General features: G+C 47.2%; 2 protein-coding genes across 7 annotated transcripts in view; one reads left to right on the plus strand and one right to left on the minus strand.

Annotated features, from left to right (window-relative positions):
• Positions 1 to 12,692, plus strand: part of ATP2A2 (ATPase sarcoplasmic/endoplasmic reticulum Ca2+ transporting 2) — a 49,991-nt gene extending 37,299 nt beyond the window's left edge. Inside the window, exons 11-21 of one of the 2 annotated variants that reach the window (XM_045200838.3) lie at positions 373 to 504; positions 2,743 to 2,865; positions 2,965 to 3,183; positions 3,818 to 4,153; positions 4,385 to 4,605; positions 5,023 to 5,225; positions 6,599 to 6,684; positions 6,967 to 7,100; positions 7,731 to 7,848; positions 7,935 to 8,055; positions 11,874 to 12,692. In XM_045200838.3, the coding sequence (XP_045056773.1) occupies positions 373 to 504; positions 2,743 to 2,865; positions 2,965 to 3,183; positions 3,818 to 4,153; positions 4,385 to 4,605; positions 5,023 to 5,225; positions 6,599 to 6,684; positions 6,967 to 7,100; positions 7,731 to 7,848; positions 7,935 to 8,055; positions 11,874 to 11,887 (1,707 nt within the window). In that variant the 3' untranslated portion in view covers positions 11,888 to 12,692. Of the gene's footprint in view, positions 1 to 372; positions 505 to 2,742; positions 2,866 to 2,964; positions 3,184 to 3,817; positions 4,154 to 4,384; positions 4,606 to 5,022; positions 5,226 to 6,598; positions 6,685 to 6,966; positions 7,101 to 7,730; positions 7,849 to 7,934 lie in introns of both variants that reach the window. The other variant, XM_024566857.4, reaches the window with a different exon arrangement.
• Positions 12,693 to 12,737: 45 nt separating this feature from the next.
• ANAPC7 (anaphase promoting complex subunit 7) overlaps positions 12,738 to 24,007 on the minus strand; it is a 28,524-nt gene continuing 17,254 nt past the window's right edge. For 3 of the 5 annotated variants that reach the window (XM_024566858.3, XM_045200839.2, XM_024566859.3), the window contains one exon: positions 22,195 to 23,034. In XM_024566858.3, the coding sequence (XP_024422626.2) occupies positions 22,845 to 23,034 (190 nt within the window). In that variant the 3' untranslated portion in view covers positions 22,195 to 22,844. Of the gene's footprint in view, positions 12,928 to 12,974; positions 13,420 to 22,194; positions 23,035 to 24,007 lie in introns of those variants that run through there. The other 2 variants (XM_045200841.2, XM_045200840.3) reach the window with 2 other exon arrangements.

A 24,007-nucleotide genomic window follows, 5' to 3' on the forward strand; every position in this document is an offset into this window, starting at 1 on the left:
GAAAATTTAAGCAAAAGAAAACCTTTTTTCCTTTATTTTTAATTATAAATACTAAGGTGAGTCCTCTGGTTTCTGTCAAAAAGGCAAGCCAAGTCCCAGCAGAAACGGAATGTAAACTCTAGAGAAGGACCGACCCGGAATTCTAAATACTGTTTGAAACTTTATGAGTTAGTACTGTGGTTAGTGGCTTCTTATAGTTAAGGGAAATGACGAACCTCTTTATTCGAGTAAGATAAGAGGCACACCTGTGCTGCAAGTAAATTTTTCATCTGGATCGTGGTTGTCCTCTTACGGACGTGTCTTTGTTAATGACAAATCTACTTGTTTACCACTATTCCCTTTTTACACTTTGTATGTCTTTAACTAATACAGGCGAAGGGTGTGTATGAAAAAGTTGGAGAAGCTACAGAGACTGCTCTCACTTGCCTGGTAGAGAAGATGAATGTGTTTGATACTGAATTGAAGGGTCTTTCTAAAATCGAACGAGCAAATGCCTGCAACTCGGTCAGTATTAGCACTTGGTGTGTTGTTCATGCTGCCCATCACTCACACCACACATTTACTTTCTCACTCTCTCAGACTGCTAACTCTCCCTGATCTCCGCACACTTGCAGTGTCTCCTTCCCCATGTTCACTCCCAGGTGAAATGATCTGGCTCTCTATCTGAAGAAAATAAAGGTAATCAATAGATAATTGCCAGTAAGGTGTGCCTTTTCCCATGGTGCTGTGAGTGGACTGTCCTTGCTTCTAGCAGAAGCCAGCTGCTCCTGGTGCAGTTAGCCCCACCCCCTCTCTCATGCATTACCAGTTTTCCATCTACTAGATCTCCTTCAGCAGCACAGGAGACGTCACAGTACGAAATCTGTCATAGAGCTTGCTTTTGACTTTATTTCCCCCTTCAGCACTGTAATTCTAATAGCACATTTAAAGTGCATGAAGCAAAAACTGACAAAGATAAAAGTAAAAATAGACAAATCCATAATCAGAGTTGGAAAAAAAATTTTGTAATATATTTATTTTTAGAGAGAGGGGCAGGGAGGGAGGAAGAGAGGGAGAGAAACATCGATGTGTGGTTGCCTCTCACACGTCCCCTATTGGGGACCTGGCCTGCAACCCAGGCATGTGCCCTGACTGGGAATCAAATCAGCAACCTTTTGGTTCAAATGCCGGTGCTCGAGCCACTCCAGCCAGGGCAGAGTTGGAAATTTTAATATACCTCTCTCAGTAAGTGATAGAATAAGCAGATGGAAAAAATCAGTCAGGGTATGGAAGATTTGAACAACACTGTAAATACACTCCACCTAATCCTTATTTCTGTTATGCTACTTGTAATGTGCACTTCACATGCATGAGGAACGTTCACCAAAGTAAACCGTATAGCTGGTCCCTGGAACAAGACTTAACAACGTATGCAAATGGTTGCTAACCACAATAAAATTAAACTAGAATTCAATAACAAAAAGATAATTAGCAAATTCCCTAAATATTTCAAAGCTGGACAACCCTTTTAGATAACCCTTGGGCAAAAGAAGAAACCACAGTGGAAATTAGAAAACATTTTGAGCAAAACAATATTGAAAACAAACCACATGAAAACTGGAGGATGCAGCCAAAAACACTGTTTCAAGGGAAATGTATAGCTTTAAGTGTACATTTTAGAAAAAGGTTAAAAATCAATGATATGAGCTTCTCTCTGAAGAAAGTAGAAAACGAGCAATTAAACAGGATCAGGAACCCATTATGAGCAATTTTATTTGGATAAATTTGACTAGTGTAGAATTGACAAATCCCTTCAGTAACACAACTTTCTAAATTGACACAAGAAAAATGGAACGATCCTATATCCATTAAATTAATTGACTATAATTCAAATTTTATCCCCACAAAAATTCTTAGTGCCAAATTCTGTCAAACACTTAAAAGAAAGAAAAAACAGTCTTACGTGGACTATGAGAAAAAGGAAAACGAAAGCCTTCTTGACTCATTTGATAAGGCCAGGGTGCCAAAACCTGACACGGATGTGACGAGAATAGGAAGTTACAAGCTAATGTTTTTTTATATTAGAGATGTAAAGATTCTCAACACAACATTCTCAAATCAAGTCTAGTAACATTAAAATTGTAACAGGTTGTGTTCAAGCAGAATTACCCACAACTACAAGGTTAGCTTGACAAAGGTGAATCAGTGTGGTGGCGGTGGTGGAGGGTGCAAAGCCACATTGTCTGCTGTATCTGTTGTCGGTTGGTGACTAAATCCCTCAGCTTGAAGACAGCTTCACAGAGATTGAGGTTTAGAATTGATTCCAGACCTGTAACTACTCAGGGAAGGGAAATCAGTAGCATCGTGGAGCTTAAAAATTGGGCATTGCCCTGGCTGGTGTGGCTCAGTGTATTGAGCACCAGTCTGCGAGCCTAAAAGTTGCTGGTTCGAGTCCTAGTCAGAGCACATGCCTGAGTTGGGGGCCCGCAAGCAGCAACTGATCAATATATTTCTCACACATGATGTTTCTTTCTCTCCCTCTCTTCCCCACTCTCCAAAAATAAACAAATAAAATCTTTAAAAAAAAAAAAGTGGAGCATTATCTGTAATGACTGCCACAAATAACAGCAGGACTGTGTTTTGTTTACTGTTCATTGCTATATTCCCAGTGCCTGTCACATAATAGGCGCTCAGTGTATGTTTTTTGAACTAGTGAAAAATTTAGAGTCATCTAATAGTATTCCATATGTGTTCTATTCATAGGTTATTAAACAGTTGATGAAAAAAGAATTCACTCTAGAGTTTTCACGCGATAGAAAATCAATGTCAGTTTATTGTACACCAAACAAGCCAAGCCGGACGTCAATGAGCAAAATGTTCGTGAAGGCAAGTACAGCAGGTTGCAATTGAGATGTTCTTTCCAGAATTAGGATCCGGGATGAACCAGTAAATGTTATTGTTGATCTCAATCTGTCACATTTCCAGGGTGCTCCTGAAGGTGTCATTGACAGGTGCACCCACGTTCGGGTTGGAAGTACTAAAGTCCCTATGACGCCTGGAGTCAAACAGAAGATCACGTCTGTCATTCGGGAATGGGGTAGTGGCAGTGACACACTGCGATGCTTGGCTCTGGCCACTCATGACAACCCCCTGAGAAGAGAAGAAATGAACCTTGAGGACTCTGCCAACTTTATTAAATATGAGGTCAGCTAATGAAAAGTTCTTCACCCACACCCTGCCCATCCATTGTGTTCAAACAGCACTCCTTCGGTAAAAGGTCAGATGAGTCTTGCTTTTGCCAAGAGAGAGTGTGGTTACTTATTTTTTTGCAGGCCAAATGCATCACCGTTATAATTTAGGTTGCTGCTTCAAACATACATAGTTAACAGTTTAATGGTCTCTTATTTTCAAAGTAGATTGATCAGAACTTGAGCTAAACAAACTTGTAAAACCTATTTTGTAACATAACCTCATACAAATTAAGATATTTAAGAAATTGGGAATATTTTTAAAACATTCATTAGTTATTGAAGGTCAGAGTGTCCAGGGGTTGAGAGACTCCAAAATGCCCTTTATTCCTGAGAATGTTTTATTCCCCTCACTTCAGAATATTATCATCATAAAAGTTAATGATTTCATAGTAAGAATGTAGCAGTTTTGTTTCTTATTGGAATTCTATCTGAAGTGTGGATATTAATCTTAGATAAGAGTCAAAGTTACAGAATTTAGCATCAGAAAATGCAGAAACCTTTGCTCTTAATGTGTAACTAGCCCAGTTTCACACTGGGGGGAAAACCAGAACTTCCTGTTTTAAAATAAGGTGATTCTTTTGCTGCAGACCAATTTGACTTTTGTTGGCTGCGTGGGCATGCTGGACCCTCCGAGAATTGAAGTGGCCTCTTCTGTGAAGCTCTGCCGGCAAGCAGGCATCCGGGTCATCATGATCACTGGGGACAATAAGGGCACCGCTGTGGCCATCTGTCGCCGCATTGGCATCTTTGGGCAGGACGAGGATGTGACAGCAAAGGCTTTTACAGGTCGGGAGTTCGACGAGCTCAGTCCTTCAGCCCAGAGAGATGCGTGCTTGAATGCCCGCTGTTTCGCTCGAGTCGAACCTTCCCACAAGTCTAAAATTGTAGAATTTCTTCAGTCTTTTGATGAGATTACAGCTATGGTGAGTATCTTTGGACATGTACGAATTTTGACTATTACTTTTTTTAGTAATAGCTCCTAGATTTGGAATTTCTTGGTTTTTATCATCATCTGGGTAGTTTCTCTAGGATTCCATTACCAGTAGTTGGCCGTGTGTTGCATGCGAGGAAGATTCTAGAGTAGTTTTAAGACCTAGGACTGCCTTCTGAACCAGTCGCAGGGAAGCACTTAGTGATGTTGGGTTCCCTTTCAGACTGGGGATGGTGTGAACGATGCTCCTGCTCTGAAGAAGGCTGAGATCGGCATTGCCATGGGCTCTGGCACCGCCGTGGCTAAAACCGCCTCCGAGATGGTCCTGGCTGATGACAACTTCTCCACCATTGTGGCCGCTGTGGAGGAGGGGCGGGCAATATACAACAACATGAAGCAGTTCATCCGCTACCTCATCTCATCGAACGTTGGGGAGGTTGTCTGGTAGGTCCCTATGGCAAGTTACTTGTATTCCTTTATCTGAAATCGGCTTGTGCTAACCCGTTTTCCATATTTGTTCTTCCTATGGCAGCAGCTTTGGTCTCTGTGCACGAGGCAGGAGGGAGGGCTGAGCGAGGAGGAGGAAGCCCTTGTGAAGAAGGGGGTCTGTCTGCAGCTGCAGACAAAACTCATATAGCTGAGTTTAAATCAACTATATAAAATAACAGAATCTTTGGCTTTCAAAAAGTTAACCGTAATTTGAAATTGGGTATCGTGTTTTATGATTGCCAGATATGTTGTTTCAGGTATCCGTTGTTGCTGTCCGCGAATTTTTATGGAGGGGGAGGGCATGGTGATGCTCTTTGGATAGTGGCAAAAAATAACTTGGAGTCTCTCTCTCCTTTCCTTGCGTGGAAACAGTATTTTCCTGACAGCAGCCCTTGGATTTCCTGAGGCTTTAATTCCTGTCCAGCTGCTCTGGGTCAACCTGGTGACAGACGGCCTGCCTGCCACAGCACTGGGGTTCAACCCCCCTGACCTGGACATCATGAATAAGCCACCCCGGAATCCAAAGGAACCACTGATCAGTGGGTGGCTCTTTTTCCGTTACCTGGCTATTGGCTGTGAGTAGTTTTTGTTTTTGTTTTTGTTTTTTTTAATGTTATTGACTTAGAAACAAATTTTTTTTGTATATTTATCTCTTAAAAGCACATTTTTCTTCTGTCCCTGTATTAGGATAGCAAAAAGTAGAGGCTGCCCTCTTACGGTTTAATGCACTGTATACCGAGTTTGTAGTAAAGTTATTCCCTATTTTAGCATCTTCATCCTGGACCTTTGTGAATTAGATTGTCAGATTTGATTCAGGGGCAAAGGGATATGGGGATGACTTAGGCCTCATATTGCCAAGATATAAAATGAAGTTTCCTTTCCCTGAATGAGAACAGGGCCCTGAGTGGTCATCAGCAGTAGCTGGTAAAGGTGTGGAGCGCGGCCACAGGTCACACTCTTCTCCACACGTCCCCTAGTAGACCTCATCCTCCTGCCCCAGGTGCTAGTTCTCTTCCCCGTTTCATAGGTTAGGAAAGTGAGCCCCAGTGAGGTTAAGTAACTTCCTTAGGGTTCCATGGAAAGGTGACTTACAACCCAGCATGTGGGCAGGCTCTCAGCCAGTCAGTGCCCTTCCACAGGTGCTCTAGGAAACAAGTGACAGCATGCGGTACAGCCCTGTGTGCTGCATTTTTTTTTTATTCCTATTTGTTGGCTATTCCACATCAGTGTATCCCTGCCTTATCCCTGGGCACCAGCTGCCTGCTGCTCTGTTGAAATAGCTGGGGTGTGCACTTAAGTACCTTTTGGTGGATGCTATTACCACAGTGGGACATGCCCTTATTTTTGAGCCCCCGTGTTCCCTGCTATCCCTTGTTGCTTCTTTGTAATAAACTTGCTGAATTTGAAGGTAATGGTGGGGTGGCGTGGGGGGCGGGGTAGTGTAGAATCACCTTCAGGCATTGCTGTGTTGCTCAGTGTTCTGCTCTAGCTGCTCTTAACAGCCTTTCCATATAAAGGTTCTGCCAAGCCTTTGATGGAGCAAATGAATTAGTGTACATCTGATAACATCAGCTTGTCTGAAAGTCATGGATGGTGTGATCTGGTCCTGCCAAATGCTGAGGCCTTATGTGGAGGACACATACCTGCACCCTTAATGTGTATTGGCTGCGGACTCGAGCAGGGCAGGGCTACGGTAAAGGGCCTACCAGTGCAGTAGGACCAATTCCTCACAAATTCTGGAGCAAAAGTTGCCTGGTTCTTCTGTGCCCCAGACCCCTATCCTTGCAGAAGTCCTCAGTCCAGCTGCTTTTGCACAGGCAGCTCAGTTGCCGTTGACACACCTTGTTCATGTGTTCTGGGTATAGCAATGGCCCATGGGGCTGGAGCTGCGGTGAATGCTGCAGGCTGCAAACGCCACATGTGTCAGCGTTGCAATGTTTATTCCCAGGTTATGTGGGTGCTGCTACTGTGGGTGCTGCCGCGTGGTGGTTCATTGCTGCCGACGGCGGTCCAAGAGTGTCCTTCTACCAGCTGGTAGGTAGCCATCTTCCTCTCTGTGCCGTAGGTGCGCTGTGTTGCAAGCCCTCACAACTAAGGGTGTCCTTGAGCTTTCTGTGTTTTGGGTGGCTGTCAGATAATCTTAAGGCTCAAAGAATCTGCAGTTGTATCTAAGATTATTCTGAAGGACTCAGCTTCTGTGGAAAATGGGGTGAGGTCTTTGTGTGGGTTTGTGTTCTGGGTTTAGTGTGGAATTGGTCTGTGGACTTAGGACAATGTATTTGGCTGATCAGGAACTTTATTGGGCTTTTGTTGCAGAGTCATTTCCTACAGTGTAAAGAGGACAACCCAGACTTTGAAGGAGTGGATTGTGCAATCTTTGAATCCCCGTACCCAATGACAATGGCACTCTCTGTTCTAGTAACCATAGAGATGTGCAACGCCCTGAACAGGTCAGTGAGTCGTGTTGGCAAGCTGGGCTAAGAGCTCTGACAGCCAGAGCACTGTGGGACTGTGTGTGTCGTGGTTGACTCAGGATCACAGGAAAGCTCTTCCTTTCCAAAAAGAAAGGAGATCAAGCAGCACTGGCTTCTAAAGCACAAGCGTCGTCATCTCCAGGAAGTCGTGGGAGTATTTAGCCACCACGTGTTCCTTAGAGACGGTGGAGGACAAAAATAGGGACTTCAGTACCCCTGTATGCCAGTGCCCACAGGGAAGGAAGGAACTTTTTCCCTTTAGCATTGGGACAAGTGGTATCAACCAATTAAGCCAGTGACAAAAATGGAAGTTTCAGAAATAACCTAAGTGTCAAGGGCAAGTGAGCCGCTTTGAGCCCAATGAAATGGAATCTGCTGTGCCAAAGCCTAGATTTAAAATTGGAAGTTGTCCTATATCTGAACATTTTTCCTTGAATTTGCTGCAGTAGAAACTTTATCCAGTAGAATTAGGTCAGTGGGTAATGCCAAGTTCGCTGCCACTTATTCAAGCATAGTTTGAACAATTTCTGTTACTTGTGACACATACCTTTTTGTTAGGCCTGTTTTACGTACCTCTCTCTCCCTCTCCCCCTCCTTATTCTGCAGCTTGTCTGAAAACCAGTCCCTGCTGAGGATGCCCCCTTGGGAGAATATCTGGCTCGTTGGCTCCATCTGCCTGTCCATGTCACTCCACTTCCTGATCCTCTACGTGGAGCCCTTGCCAGTAAGCAGTGGAGGGACCCGGGCTGGGGCCTGGCTGCCTTGCCAGCAAGTCTGGGAGCTTGACGAGGCTTCTCTGGTTTCTTTCAGCTTATCTTCCAGATCACACCACTGAATTTGACGCAGTGGCTGATGGTGCTGAAAATCTCCTTGCCTGTGATTCTAATGGACGAGACGCTCAAGTTTGTGGCCCGCAACTACCTGGAACCTGGTAAAGAGTGTGTGCAGCCTGCCACCAAATCCTGCTCGTTCTCGGCATGCACCGATGGGATTTCCTGGCCGTTTGTGCTGCTCATAATGCCCCTGGTGATCTGGGTGTATAGCACAGACACTAACTTTAGTGATATGTTCTGGTCTTGACTGACAGTTTTACATAAAGAAGATGTTTAACTTAATCAATTAATTTTTTATTGTTTAAAGCAACTGTCTTTCTGCTGAATTTTCACATGAACGTACTGGCTGGTGAAGGAGGGTTCATACTCTAGATTTTGTTTCGCTTTTTCTGACTCCAGTGGGGCAAGATTTTCCTTTTTTATACACATAATTAAAGTGTCCATTGACATGTACAGAGAACTAACACTATTTTATGCAAATATTTTTTTGTAGATGAAAAAGCATGTACAGTGTTCTGTTTAATACTCATCCTTGTATAAAAAAAAAGTTGAGCCAGCAGACATTGTCAGCAAATTAATTGGCAGCAGATTTTAGGAAGTGAATGTGTGTGGTTTTTTCTAAAATGAAATAGCATGTACTGTGTCTTTTGCATGATCATCTGGGTTTAATCTGAGATCACAGTCTGATTTTTATTCATAAGCCAATTTTTCTGCACTGGGCAGAGTACTGCTACCTCAGTCAGTATTTTTTGGTTTGCCACTCCCTCACCCCTCTCGGTTCACCTCCACCCCCACCTTCACCCCCACCCCGGGCCCCACTCGGCTGCTTCTCCTTAGGATTTCGATGGTTCTGTTTACATCAGTCTTAACAAGAGGTATGCCTGTTCTCTCGCTTGTGCAGAAAACATTGTTCCAGATTCGATTGACTGGGTTCATGTCCCCTCATGTAGCTTTTAAGGTTATTTATTTAAATGTCTAGTGTATTTTATTGTAACAGACATTGTTTTGCCAACATTGCCTATTTCAGGGGCACTTCACAATCTAGTTTAAAAAAATAAAACATTTTAAATGGACAGAAAAATAACTGCCTTGTTTTTAACTCTTAAGTGGCTTAGCTTGAACCTGTCATAGATGTGTTCAACTTAAGTTCTTAGCTCAGACCTTTCGCTTTCACTGTGCTCAAGGGGAAGAAGAATCCTGTTCTGCTGCGTAGGTAGTTGTAGGAATTTTATTTTTTAATGTATAGGCAGTCACCTGTGACTCATTTTATGCAAGTCCCTGCTGGCCTGTTTAGCCTGGTGTAGAGAACATAAGGGCAAGTGTATGTGTGCGTGTGTGTGTGTGTGTGTGTTTTGTAAAATGTGTAAATAGCTCATGACCAAATGAACATATTGTATAGAACTATTTTTATTTGAACGTGGCACTAACCACCACTGTCGTACTATGACGAATGTTTGCGCATGTTCCAGATCAGTCTTACCAGCCGTGTGTAAGTCATTAACAGTCCTAACTGTGGTGTTCCCCTCCAATGCCTTCCAACATCCATCAACTAATGTGAGTATCACTGCGATTCAGATGCGTTAGCCTGAGGTGACTGCCACCAAGTGAGCTACCAGTATGGTGTCAAGCACTGCTGTGTTCTGTGGCCGTCCGTGAGAGCAGCGGGCTACCTGTGACACCTGGGCCGGTTGGCTGCCTAGGACAGTGGCATAGCCAGATGTCGGGGAGGGCCGAGGGGAAGAGAACTTGTTCCGATTTGGTCCGACTGACAGGCTGAGGGGCCTGTGCCTTTTTGCTAGTGCTGGTGAGGATTCACAAACAGTTGTGAATCTTTGTTACACAAAAAGTTTAATCTTTGTGAGCTGGAAGGACTCATTCCAGAACCTTGGTTCATTAAAAAGCAAACAACTAGTGAAAGCATGTAACTGAACCAGTGAACTCACGTATCCTTGGGTCCTCTTAAATAGGCCACCTTTCTTCACCTTCTGGGTCACAGTTGAGACTTGTCTTCTCTCCCCAGGGTATGTTGAAGCACAGTTATTAGGGCACAGCTCTGCGCGGCCGGCAGCCAACCAGCCTTGTCGTTAGCAGGGTGAAGGAGGCCTAGGCAGCAGCCTGTATTCAGTGGGCCGGCAGCTCCCTCCCTGTGAGGCCGAGTGTTGTTGTGAAGGTACTTGAGCCCTGGTTGCAGGCTCAGCCGGAAGATGTGATGTCAGTGCTGGAAGTTCGGGGGGAAGTTAACAGGTATCAGGCAGGACAGGTGCTGTTGCCAAGTTCAGGGGTCTGAGTGTAAGGAGGTGGAAGTGGACCATGGAGACTGAATGCAGAGTCCTGGCCTGGTGCCCTGAGGCTGCTTTTGGAGGAGAGGGGTTGGTTTGCTCTGCAGGGAATGTAGAGGGGGTAGGTTTTGCCAGGGTTGGTTGGTTGGTTTTTCTTAGCATCATGAGGGGTAAAAAATGGGCTGAGTGGATCAAATGCAAGGAGTGTGTCTTGGCTGCACAAGCTAGAACAGGACGTCTGAGCTTGTTGGGTGGTGTACTATTCAGTGGAAACCAAACTAACCAAATAGTCACGTTCCTGACTCAGTTCCTCCATTCAGTGGCCTTTACAAAAATAAGCTGAGTGCTGTGAGCTGCTGTAGGAGACCAGCACAGCCCCAGACGGCCCTGGGCTGGCGCTGCCTTGTGGTTTCTCAGCCTCAGGCCTGTCCAGCCCACGGAGGTGGTTAGGGCACCCACTTCCCTCAGGCCAGGCAGCTGGCAGTAGGGAACGCAGCCCCCAGAAGAGTCCCTGTGTCTGCGCCACTTCGGGCTTTGCCTCTGAAAAATAAGTCTGCACTGGTGCCTCCTCAGCGGTTGTGTTGCTGTGGGCACATCCCTGGCCTTGGGTCTCCACCCAGCCCCCTCCTCACACAGCAGGAAGGCACTGCTGGCCTCTGCTTTTGCCACCGCCAGTAAGTGGATGGGGTGGCATCTTCCTCAGACTCACCATGCGGTGCAGCTCTGGCCTGAGCCCCTTCTCAGCGAGGTTTGGCTTTATGCTGCCCCGTTGCTTGCCCGGCCTCTGTGGTTCAGCTTTGCCCAGAAGATGGCAAGCTCACACAGCCCTCCCCTCTCGGGGACACCCCTCCACAGCTCGTTCTGCATTTCTAAGACAGGGAGTATGTTCTGCCGGCACAGCTGTGTGAGCTCGTGGACAAGCAGGGCCACTGCCAGCCCCCCTCACAAGCAGCTGCTACCACAGCACCCTCAAATTGGGGCCTCGGCCCCCTAAATGTCTGTGTGTAGGCATCCCTCAGCAATATGAGGCCACGGGCATTGGCTCGGTGTCTGCCAAGCACCTACCCACAGCCCAGAGCCTGCTGTGTCTGCAGAGCTAAGTTGGCCATTGCTTTTTAAATTGAACCACCAAGTTCTGCCACCAAGCCTGGCCCTCCGGCCTTCTTTCTTGAAAGGGAATAGCGATAAGCAGCCGAGGTACCGGGCAGGGCTGGGCCTATGACTCGGAGGCTGCCCCTGGCCCCTGGCAGGCCCCTGGTGCTGACTGCCACACTGCTCACTTCTGCTTCATCTCCCTGCACTGCTAACCGACAGCTGTTCCTTCTCTTGCCCGGCTCACTCCTACTGCTCCTGAAGTGACTAAGTGTCCGCCTGGTGGGATTCTCCTGAGAGCCAGGGGGTTGGGGACTCCACTCTGTAGCCAGGTGGTCTGTGTCACTGAGCCAGTGCTTCTAGATGCTACTCTGTGTGGGCAGTGCCTCAGGGCCAGTTTATCAGAAATGCTGGTATTTAAATCTTAAAAGATCAAACCGAATACTTCCTTTCATCTGTCACTATTACTCTTAGTCTTAAGTAGTTATTCTCACATTTCCTCCCCATAGTTCATAAAGCTGATTTCCTCTTTCTTTCCTTTTCAGCAATACTGGAGTAACCGCTTCCTAAGCCATTTTGCAGAAATGTAAGGGTGTTCGGTTGCGTGCATGTGCGTTTTTAGCAACACATCTACCAGCCCTCTGCATGATTGATGTTGGGAGGGAAAAGAAAATTAGAAAAAGTCCCCAACTTATTGTGTGTTATGTGGAGGAAATGTGTATTACCAATGGGGTTTTTTAGCTTTTAAATTAAAATAATAATTACAAATGTACAATTTAGCTTAATGAATCAGAAAACCTCTCCAGAGAATTTTGGTTTCTTTGCTGCAAGAAGGAGGTTCTGAAACCTTATCCAAGAACTTAGGCGCCATCAGCTAAGTCTCTGTATTTCTCTGTGCAAAATGTCATAGCTTATATAAATGTACAATACTCAATATTCGGTTGTAATGCATGCCTTCAGTTGTAAGTAGCCAGACTTCCCTATGGTGTCATTGAAACATGCTACTTTTTAATTGGCCCTGTACAGTTTTGCTTATTTATAAATTTTTTGAAAACACTACAGGTGTTGAATGGTTAAAGTGTAGGCCTCCAGTTCATAACTTCAGTTATTTTTTGAGTGTGCAAACAGCTATTTTGCACTGTATTAAATGTAACTTATTTAATGAAATCAGAAGCAGTAGACAGATGTTGGTACAGTACAAATATTGTGATGCATTTATCTTAATATAAAGTTCTAAGAGTCTATCACAGCGCATGTTTGACTTTAGACTGTAAATAGAGATCAGTTCATTTCTGTGCTGGTAACAAAAGCAGTGCACAGACATGGTCCATTTCAGGTAAATAAATCTATTCTGCGTAAGTTCACAGTGTGGTGTCGCCTGTTTTGTTGGGGGTGGGGGTGACGTGCACCGAGGGCCTATAGCCCGGAGCAGTTGTGCCCTCGTGCGTATAAAAGGGGGAAGTTCTTGGACTTGACTTCCTGGGTAGGAAAGCAGAGGCGTAGAGGGTCTGCCTGTGTGACGAGATTCATCAGGTGTTTCTGCCCTGGCTCCACTGTCTCCCCTCAGGCACAGGGAAGGCCGAGCGTGTCAGCAGTCAGCTTTTCAGAGATAATGGACATGATTAAAAAGCCTGTGGCTTGGAGAGATGGTTCTAATACTGTTCAGGTGCAAAACGTAAAATTCTACGTTCCTATGGCTAATATAGAAAATACAAATGATGTAGTACTGAGGCAGGTCCTGAAATTCATTTATTTGATGGTTATTTAGTGCTTATCTGCCAAAGGTGGATAGGGGTGGGGCTCTTCTCTACTTTCTAAATTCCCTAAGATAATTCTTTTATCACTTAAAAAAACAGCCGATGCAAGGATAGTAGGATGATTCTTTAAACCTAATAAAGACAAGCCCTATTGACTCTACATACATGAAAAAAACATTTCATAAAACTTAAGAGAATCTATAACTCCCATTTTATAACATGAAAAATAAGCCAAAAGTAATGAAACATCAGAAGTACACTCACCATCCACCACTGCCCACTACTTTGCACTGTTCCAAAGAGTTGTGCCGTCAGAGAAGAGAAGGGGAAGTGCCTAGGAGTAAACAAAACGCAAGAGGCATATTGGATCCGTGCAAACACCTGGTTCTTAGGAAAGTTTAATGATTCTGGGGGTAGGGTGGGCAATGACATCTTAACGTGAAGGATACATAATTCCTATGTTAATGATACGTGAAAATACCAGTAGGCACTTGAATCAAATAGGTGGCATTTTAGCTTAGTAAGTAAAAGTTGGATTGTTCATTATGCCAGTGGCCATCTTTAAAATGGAGATGGAGCCTTGGCTTGTGTGGCTCAGTGGATTGAGCACCTTGTCTGTGAACTGAAAGACTGCCAGTTCGATTCCTGGTCAGGGCATATCCCTGGGTTGTAGGCTAGATCCCCACTTGGAAGCATGTGAGAGGCAACCAGTCAGTGTTTCCCTCCCTAGTTCAACTCTGCTGGCAAGTTAAAGTCAATGAGATACCATCTCACGCCCATCAACTGATCAAAAAATGGGTCTTCTGATACCAAGGGTGTGGAGAATGGGCCCTCCATTGCAGAACAAGTGGGTATCATCTGGTAAATTTACAGACGCTTTTAGTTTACAACCCAGCAGGTCCACTCCTAGGTCTACCTTAGAATTTTTCACACATGATGTTTATAAAAGAAAAGTACTAGAAACAACTTAAATGATCGACAGCAGCAGGAAAATGGTTAAGCACATTTGAGGCATATTGAAGTCCCACTGCAGCAATGAAAATGAATAAACTGGAGGCATTGAGATAAATCTCCCTGCACAGTGAGACCAAGGGCAATGTACATCAAGTTCATAACACGAAAAACAGAACCATGTAATAGTCTCTCCCGTGGCCCGAGGGCCATTGCCCGCCTGTGCAGGAGCAGATGCACTAGAGTGTAAGTCAGTGCACAGCTTCCTTTGTGAGGAAGTCCTCACAAAAAAAATCAGCTAAACTGAGCCAAAGGTGTATTCACATTCAGGCATAAAGCTAAAGTGGGCAAGTAGTAAACAGGTAACAAGTTCAAAGACACCAGCCCTAAGGGAGGTGATAGGATAGTGCTTAGTTCCAGGAGGGAGGGAGGAGGGCAGGCGAGCTGGGCTCTATCTCTGTCAGTAACGCTTGGGTGATGATGTATGTAGACGTTCATTGTGCGTGTTTGCAGATCTGAAGTTTAAAAAGCAAACCAGGAAAGTGCTAGGAGGAAATGGGGAAGAAAAGCTTTTCTAGGCATGACACAAAATCCTGGAAGAAGAGCAATAAACTGACTACATAAAAAGATAAAAATTGCAGAATAGAATATGCCTCTAGAGTTAGGAAATCAGATTCGCTCACAGCTAATTCCCTTCACGTATGATCGGCAAAGATGAAAGTAGATACCAATCTCCCCTTTGCAGCTGGCATTAGGAAACAAGTACTCAAGACCGACGGTGAGAATATAAAGTCGCTCAATCTCTGAAGGGCAGTTTGACAATATCTGTGGTATTTTTAAATAGCCATAACCTTTGATCAAGCATTTTGGAGAAATCCTCACACATGTCCACAAAAACAAAAATAATCCTGCAGCACTGTTGGAGCCAAAGAATGGAAATAACCTGGATGGATATCAGTAAGAGAGATGCTGAGTTAACGAAGAATGTTAATACCATGGACTACTACACAGTCCTCAAAAACCAGGTGGATCTGCATGTGGCGGCAAGGAATGAAGTCTAATACACGTCTGCCCGGTAATACTCAAGTGCAGAGCAGTCTGTATAGTATTCTAACCATTCATTTTATAAAAAGGGAGGAGGTTAACAGTCCCCAGCAGTGATGGTCGCTGAGAGCAATTGAAAACGCTGTTGACACAGACAGCAGAGGCGGGACCCAGGTTCTTCACTGTCGGGGTGACCAATGCAGTAATTACAGTTGGAGAAACCGGGGCGAACTCATGTTTAACTTGATACACACGATTCCACACAGGACTGTTCCTAGTTGTGTGCATATGAACAATGCATTTCCTTGCACTTGTCAACTGAGGGGCGAGAAACAAGGACATTCCAGTAGCAATGAGCTCCGAAAGGTCGCCGGTTCGATTCCCAGTCAGGGCACATGGCTGGGTTGCAGGCCAGGTCCCCAGATGGGGGGGTATGTGAGAGGCAACCAATTGTTTCTCTCACATCGATGTTCCTCTCCCTTTCTTTCTCTCTCCCATTCCTCCTCTCTGAAAATAAATAAAAATCTTAAAAAAAAAGCAATCCACAGAAGCAAGAATCCCAACAAATCACAAAGGAAGAACAAAAAAAATCAGCTCAGACTTAGTGTAGTGAAGTGCAGAAAACCAAAAGCAAAGAGAAAATCTTAAAAGCAGCAGAGGGAATAAAAAGGCATCACTGTTGAAGGAGTGACAGGTGTCACTGCTGACCTCACAACGGAGGCCCAGGGACAGTAGAATGACAGCCTCAGGTGCTGAAAGAATTGACCAGCAATCTAGAAGCCCAAACCTGGATATACAGTGTTTAAAGAACCCAGGTAAAAAGAAAGATTTTCAGACAAACATTCTTCACTGGCAGACTCTTACTGAAGGAAATTCTAGAAGGTCACGGGGATAAATAGTAGGGTCACGTGAAGGCGTCTGCCACGCAGGAGCAGGCAGAGGTCTCGGCTGACGTCGGACGTAAACGCACGGGTCTGCATGTAACCAGAGGCAAAACTAACAAATCCACAGAAGGAAAAAAAGAAACTTAAAAAGAACAAACAGAAAGGATACTAGAAGATGCCAGAGCCAATGCCAAATATAACCAATAACATTGTAAGAACTGATTAAATATGGTCTATTTCTGAAGGAGCGTGACCCAGATGGCCCCATTTGGAAAAGCAGTCTGTGTTCCTCACGTGAGTCCAGCTGCGGGAAGACAAATATGTCCAGCAGGCAGCCAGGAAGTGTTGAGAAGTTGAAATTGGAATGAAGTCGTGAGTGAAAAAATTAAAACACAATTTCCCTGGGCCAGAGGCCCATGCAGGAAGGACTAGACCTGGGACTGAGAGGGGCTCAGGGCAAACCAGCTGGCCCAATGCGAAAGGGGAACTGGGCCACAAAAAGCAGATGTCATGACCCCACAGGGACCGAGGTTTAGCCCTGCAGGCCACTCCCTTCCCACATGCCCACTCCATGGCTTCAGTACTGACATCCCCACCACAAAACCCCCCACACCCAACAACTGGGAAAGGGGACCCATCCGAGTACAATCCTTTTCCAAAGGGACATGGTGGCACAGCCAGGCCAAGGGAGCTGCCCACAAGCACACAGCCCTCAACCTGAGGCTTCCACCTGGTGGTGGAGGGATGCCCTCCCTCCAACAGGCTCGGCCTTCCTAGTTGGGAGTCCAGGGGGGCTCTGGGGAAAGAATGGAAACTCACAGAGGACACAAGCAGCCAGCACCACAGCCCCCAACACAATAACCCTCATCAAACACACCGCTGCCCTCAGCCCCAATGCGGATGAGATCGGACCTCAGTCCAGAACACACTCCTCAACCCTGAGCCAGCACGGACCATCCTGGGGGGATGGGGCCATAAATCCCAAAGGGCCAAGAGAGCAAAGGCAGAGTCCCCTACAAGCTCAGGACGCCAGCAAGAGGAAGGAAACTGGGGACCTCAACCTGAAGCCCAGGGAGGCCTCCCTGGGTAGACTAGGGTAGCTGGGGGAGGGCCACAGGGCAGCCCAGGCTTACAGATCCCCCACAGGGAGAGGACCAGAAAAGATCCCAAAAAAGATCATTGTGCCCACTTGCTCTGCAATCCTCCTCCCAGGAATTTACCCAAAGAAGGAAAAAGCTGTGAGCACCGAGGTCACCAGGGTTGTTTACAAAGAGACAAACACAGAAGACTTCACTGGCCGGAGAGAGCCTTTGAACCCAGCAAGCCTGAGGAGCACAGGCGTGCTCAGGGCGGCCTGCCCTGCCTCTGACAGAGAACTGTGTGGCGGTCACAGTGAGGAACATACTAAAGCTCCGGGGCAAGAAACCCTGGGCAGACGAAAACAGCTGTGTCCAAGATTCAGTCGTCTCGTCTATAAAACGGGGCTAATCCTGCCCAGGCTTCATGGGTGTGAGGCTAAGGATGTAACACAGGCACAGGGTCTGCCTCCTGGCCTGACCCAGGTGAGTGCTCACGGAACAGCAGCTTGAGCAAATCAACATGATGGAGTCTTGATCACATCTAAGACTAGGAAAACACAAGAATGCCGACGATGCCCCTGCCGGCGCAGCTGTGGGAAACAGGCACCCCCACCTGCTGCTGGAGAGCCATCTCACGGCAGCCTCAGAGCACGTCCTCCGAGACCCAGAGGTTTCACTACACGCAACTTGACCTCTGCGTGCCTTTGGAATGTTATGCCAACGAATGCTTGTGACATTGAAAACTGATGATCACATACAGACAAAACTGGCAACGACTGCCCACCAAAGCGGGCACATTACTGAAACTGAGCCATCCACAGAAGGGGGTGCTGTGAAACTGTCAAAGCAAACAAGGGCGAGCGCGTGGACACCCTGGCAGGAAGCTGCGTGTGCACCTTCCACACACCTATCATTAGGTAAAAGCTCAGCACCATTTTTCTGAAGATATTACCAGAAACTTATTTTGCAGGTACAGGGATTCACTACAGATTGGAGAGTAGATATTTTAAATTTTAATTTTGTTTTTTTTAAACCACGTGTTCATTTTGCTCAGGAAAAAAAAAAAAACAGGCCCTGAATGGCATCACTCGTGCTAAAAGCCTGTGGTACCCAACCTAGACTGCATACCTGGTCTGTGGTTTCAACCTCGCCCAGAAACGTAATCTTCACCAGTCTGGAGCTTTCTGGCTAAGCACCAATAACCTGTCACATGGGACCCTGAACAGGCATCTGCATGATAAAACCCTTCCGCTTCCCTTCCCCCAAAGAAAGGTGTCACAGCCCCCAAATAATCCTTTCTGTTCTCCTGTCAATAGCCCCCTTGTCCCCCTTTCTGCCTGCAAAAACCTCCCAGTTTTGCCCTGGCTGGTGTGGCTCAGTAAATTGAGCACTGGCTTGTGAACCAAAGGGTCACTGGTTTGATTTCCGGTCAGAGCCCATGCCAGGCTTACAGGCCAGGTCCCCAGTTGGGGGCATACAAGGGGCAACCACACATTGATGTTTCCCTCCCTTTCTCTCTCGCTTCCCCCTCTGTCTAAAAATAAATAAAACAAAAATCTTTAAAAAACAAAAATCCTCCCACTTTGCATAGCCCCTCCAAGTGCCCTCTGGTTGCTAGATAGGAGGCTGCCCAATTCATGAATCACTTAATAAAGCCAATCGGATCCTCAACTTACTGCTGAACTCTAACAGTTTATATAACACATTACAAATACTTGTGTTAACAGGGTTATTTGGATAGCAGGATTATCGGTCATTTCTTCACTGTTTTTAAGGTTTTAAAGTGTCTGTGACAAGCCCTGCCGGCCTACCCACTTGTAAGTGCAGGTCAGCGGCATTACGTGCGTCCTCACAGTTGTGCTGCCATCACCACCGCCATCTCCAGGGCTTTCCCAACAGTCCAAGTGGAAACGGTCCCATTGAACACCAACCCCTCATTTATTCCCCTCCTCCTCCCAGCCCCTACTTCACGACTACAAATCTGACCCCCCTAGGGACCTCGCACAAGTGGAATCATACAGTATTTGTTCTGCAGCTGGCTTATTTCACTCAGCATGATGTCCTTAAGGTTCATGCATGTTGTAGCATGTGTCAGGATTTCCTTCCTTTTTCAGACTGAATCATGCCCTGGCCGGCGTGGCTCACTGGACTGAGCGCCGGCCTGTGAACCAAAAGGTCACTGATTTGATTCCCAGTCTGGGCACACGGCTGGGTTTCGGGCCAGGTCCCCAGGTGGGGGCGTGTGAGACATAACCGATTGATGTTTTTCTCACATCAATGTTTCTCTCCCTCTCTTCCCCTCTAAAAATAAATACTAAAAAAAAAAAAAAAAAAAAGGCTGAGTCACATTCCATTGTATGGGCTTGTCACATCTGGTTTATCTGTCTGTCCGTCCACCACCGGACACCCGGGTTGTTTCCACCGTATCTGTTCAAGACCCTGCTTCGATTCCTGTTGGCACATACCCACAAGTGGAACTGCTAGATCACAATTGTTTTCACTGTTGAACTGCCAGACTGTTTTCCAGTGGCTGTACCGTTTTACATTCCCACCAGCAATGCACGTGGGTACTCTATTTTTATATTGTTTTAATGGCTGCTAAGGAGACTGAGTTGTGGGCTTCTGGCTTATTCCTGGTGTTGCTGGTACTGTGTGGTTTGTAAAATGTGACATGTTCTATGCTGGCAACAACTGACACCTCCCACAGCAACCTGGGAAAACCCCACACACCTTGGCCCTGACTGGCGGCAGCTCAGGTGCCCCTGGGGCCGGGTCCTTAGACAGGAGCCCACCTGTGGTGCACCAAGGGAAGAGATGCTGACTGGTGCCCCTCCTGCTGCCCCTGGGCAGGGAGGCTGCTGAGGAAAGTGGAAAACCTTACAAGGGCACTTACCTCTACAGGCCCTCCCAGTGCCAGGGATTCCTGACAGCCCAGTATGACCACTATCCCCAGAGGCCAAGGTGAGGTGCTTGTTGAGTCAGGCCTCACTGCCTGTCAGCAGAGAGAATGTGGTCCCAGCAACACGCAGTGCCTGCGGCTTTGGGGCTGGCTGAGCAGGCCTGGGCATGGGCTCCAGAGACCTGGCTGCAGGAGCAGTTGCCACCCACAGGCAGAGGGGGCCCCGTGGAGCCCTTGTGGTCAAGCCTGCAGCTTCTGAGACCCTCAACCCCCCTTGCTTAGGTTTCTTGCTATTTGGACCAGGGAACACCCGTATAGAATAGGGAAGTCTGGGTGGGAGTGATCAAAGATGCCAATTCCTGGGCCCAGGTCCTGGACTTGGATTAAAATTCAGTTCTGGGCCTGGAAATCTGCATCGCTGAGAAGCATGCTCGTTTGAGCAGCAGATTCGGTAAGCAGCTGGCCTCATTCTCTAAGAATTCAGAGGCAGGAGAGTGGCCCCCAGACTGAGACTGTCAAGGAGGGCTCCTGCCATCAGCCCTGCAGGGGGTCACTTCCGCCAGGCACACAGAAGGGGTTCAGAACTGGAGTATGAAGAACCAAGCCAGAGGGAAGGGAGCGCCCTTCCTTAGGACTCTGCTTCCCTGCTCAGCTGAGGGACCTCAAGGAGACAGGGACAAGGTTTCAGTGGTACCACCAGGCTCCCATTTCCCAGGGAAGCATCGGCAGTCTGAGATTAACCCTGATGCTGGCGATGACGTTCACAACGGGCATCATGCTGAACTCCACACGGGCTTTGTTCCGTCCGCAGACCAGACAGGCAGATGTGGAGCCCAGGCCATGGAGGCTAACTGCCCAGCCTGCCCCGCAGGGCCGACTGTGGGAGGGAGAGCTGGGACTTTTAGAACCCTGATTCCACACCTGTGCTACAAACAATTGCAGGGGAGGGGGGCGGGAGTGATGGGAAGGACATCCCCACATACAAAACTCCAGACACCAGAAGGCACCTGGGTGGCCCCTCCTTGTCAGGTTGCTTGCTCTCCTAGCAGGTGGTCCAGTGGGATAGAGAGCAGAGCAGTCCGACTCTGCCCCTGCCTCCCGGGGCCCCCTGCCCTCAGTAGGTTTTTATGAGAACAAGTGACAGTGGTACAACCAGTAGGGACCTCCAGCCCCCTCCAAGCCAAACTCCTCCCGCTCTCTGATGTGGACCACCAAGTATTTCCAATCCTGTATCAGGCACTCTAACAACATAGCCTCACTTGTCTCTTCCATCGGGAACCCGTCGGGGTGGAAATGCTGGAGCTGTAAGTGGGAAGGGCCCGAGGGATCTAGCCCTGGTGATGCTGGGGTGGAGGGGCCTGGACTGGACAGGACACACTGAACCAGGGGCCCCCATAGAGCAGAGAGGGCCAGCCCAGGACAGGGGAGAAATGGAAGGGTGCTGATGGAAGGGGTGCACAGGGCCTGCGCTCGAAGGCACATCCTGACCCGGAGGGAATTTCATGGGTCACGTGGTAAACCTGACAAGCAGAAATAAGACCCAGAGGGTGGGGCTCTGCTCCCTGCCGAGTCTGGGGAATGGCCAAGACGTTCCACCTCTCCCCTCCCTGCACTGACTGGCAGGCTCTTCAGGAACTGCTCGATCAAATGATGCTGCCCAGGCTTTGGTTCTCATTCAGTAAGATCCTTTAACAGTAACTTTTTGTCCATTTAAAATTGCAATTATCAGATGTTCTGAGCTCCTAAACTACTATACATTTCCATTGTTTTTACACTTTAGAAATTTCCATTTACATCAAAAATCACATTTTGTACCACTTTTGACTAATTTTGTTTTAATGGGAATTTGGGGTTAGCTGTGCCACCCCCCACCTGCACTTCACATTCTGGTTAACTGTACTGTCAAAAGCACTGCTCGTTAAACAAGGGGCGAGTCTGACAGCATCTAAACCCAGGGAACAGGCCGCTTGTTGGCCCCACAGATGCCGAAACCAGGTATGGCCCTCAGTGCCCCGGCCAGCCAGCCAGCCATAAACAGCCCAAAATCTGGCCAAAGACTCTCCCCCAGAGACATTTACCAAAAAACAAATGGATGGACCAGCTCAGTGTTCCTGAGGTTCCCAATCCTACCGGCTCCCCACACTCTGGGAAGAAAGGGAGTATACTTATGGCAAATTATTCTGGGGTTGAATCAATGCACTGTGACAAAAAAAAATTTGTAAGGGGCTTCCATTCTGATCAACCCAACACCATTACTGTACAAAAACCAGTTTTATTAGTTAATTAACCCAGGTGTACCTCTGTTCATGCTCTAGGTCACACCTGTTTCTCAGATCCGGCCCAGGCTCATAGGCAAGTTACCAGATTAGCAAATAGGAAAATTGTTCTGCAAAATAGCAACAGTCAGCTTAAGGCATTACTAACATTGCAGAAGGAAGCAGAGTTACTAGGGAAGTTTGGACAGCCCAGGATGATTTCTGGGACAGGAAACCCTCCCTGAAGGGGCCGACCCAGTCCGGCTCAGGAGATGACACTCTGGCTCTGGGGACCCATCCGCAGTATCACAGACAAAACACTGTCTATTCCTCGTGTTCAGGTTTAGGAATTACTTATATAAAAAGCACTCTGTCCTGGAAGTCCCAGCACATCTGTGGGCCTCCCAGAAGGCTCACTCGGTCCTCCCTGCCTGGAGCAGGGGAGGATGGAGATATATGGAAGGTTGGTCAGGCTCAGTTTTAAAAAATGAAGTCACTACTAGAAATATGGAGCCAGGGGCAGAAACCCCTGCCGCAATCACATGCTGAGTCATTGTCCTCCCAGAGAGCGGGCTCCTACAGTTCTTTCAGTCCACGGAAGTGCTCGGAGCAGGGCAGGCCAGCGTGGCCACAAGCTGCCGCCTGCCTCACTGCATGCCGAACCACTGCTCCTGGTCAGCCCACTGGGCCGCCTCACTGTCGCTGCCCTCCAGGTCCCCTTCTTCCCCACTCCCTTCCATGTCGTCCACATCCTCCTCCTGAGTGGCATCCGTGGGACTCTCCTCCTTCTCCATCTTCTGCATCCCCTCTAGAGACTTCTGGTCATTGGGGTCCAAACTAGGGGACAACAAAACAAAGGAGAGGCCTGAATCTCTGCCTTGCTTCTTGCCGGCTGATGTGTCATCTCCCTGGCCCGGCAGTGAAATGACCCCCAGTCGCAGGGAAACGGCTGACGCCTGGCCTCTCCGGACAACTCCAGTTCCACAGGCAGGGTCGAGGGAGTCCATCGCTAGAAGTGAAAAAAGGTGTCTTGTCCTAATTTTTTAGACTTCTCAATTTGAGGTTTTCTTCACTTATTTCTTAAACCTTTTCATACACTGCCCCTAGCTTTATGATAGAGGAAGCTACCAGATAACACAAAAATAGTAAACAACCATTAACAGAAAAATTCAAATGTATTTCTTAACAGAATTGAGTTTTTAAGCTACAGAATTACAAAAAATACTGATTTTTCTGTGAGTAAACTGTTCCATGTTCTTATGATATAAATAAACACGTCAGCACTCAGTAGTTAACCACACCCATCCTTACCATGGCACGGATCTGTCAGCTCCTGGGTTAGACCGCAGGCCCCAGGGCAACCCCTACCTGCGCATTCAAGTGTAACAGCTAAGAGCCATCACACGTGTAGAAGCCCCCAAGTCCAAAAGCTCAAAAACATTTATTTATTTGGCTCCTAAACAACCTTTCCTCTTTTCTTTGGGACCATCCCAGGCCAGCCGGCATCTAACCTCTGTCAAATCCTGCCTCTAATGAAAGTCCGGCATTTCATTTCCTCACTTGCTTGTGGGCTCCCAAAAAGCAGACAAAACCCATGTGGGAGCCTCGTTCCTACATGTAACTGTAGACTGCTTTGTATCACCTCCTCTTCTCTGAAGGCTTCCGTACAGCTCTCACCCACAACCAGGGCTCCCCACCCTCTGCACTCCCACCTTGCCTTCTAGAGCCTGCTATGAAAGCACTTAGCACGTGGTATCCATCGGTGTGCACGCCTGCGACTGAGCGCTGAGAACTGGAACTGCAGCATCCC

The sequence above is a fragment of the Desmodus rotundus genome, chromosome 7 (genome assembly GCF_022682495.2).
Source record: "Desmodus rotundus isolate HL8 chromosome 7, HLdesRot8A.1, whole genome shotgun sequence".
Taxonomy (NCBI): domain Eukaryota; kingdom Metazoa; phylum Chordata; class Mammalia; order Chiroptera; family Phyllostomidae; genus Desmodus; species Desmodus rotundus.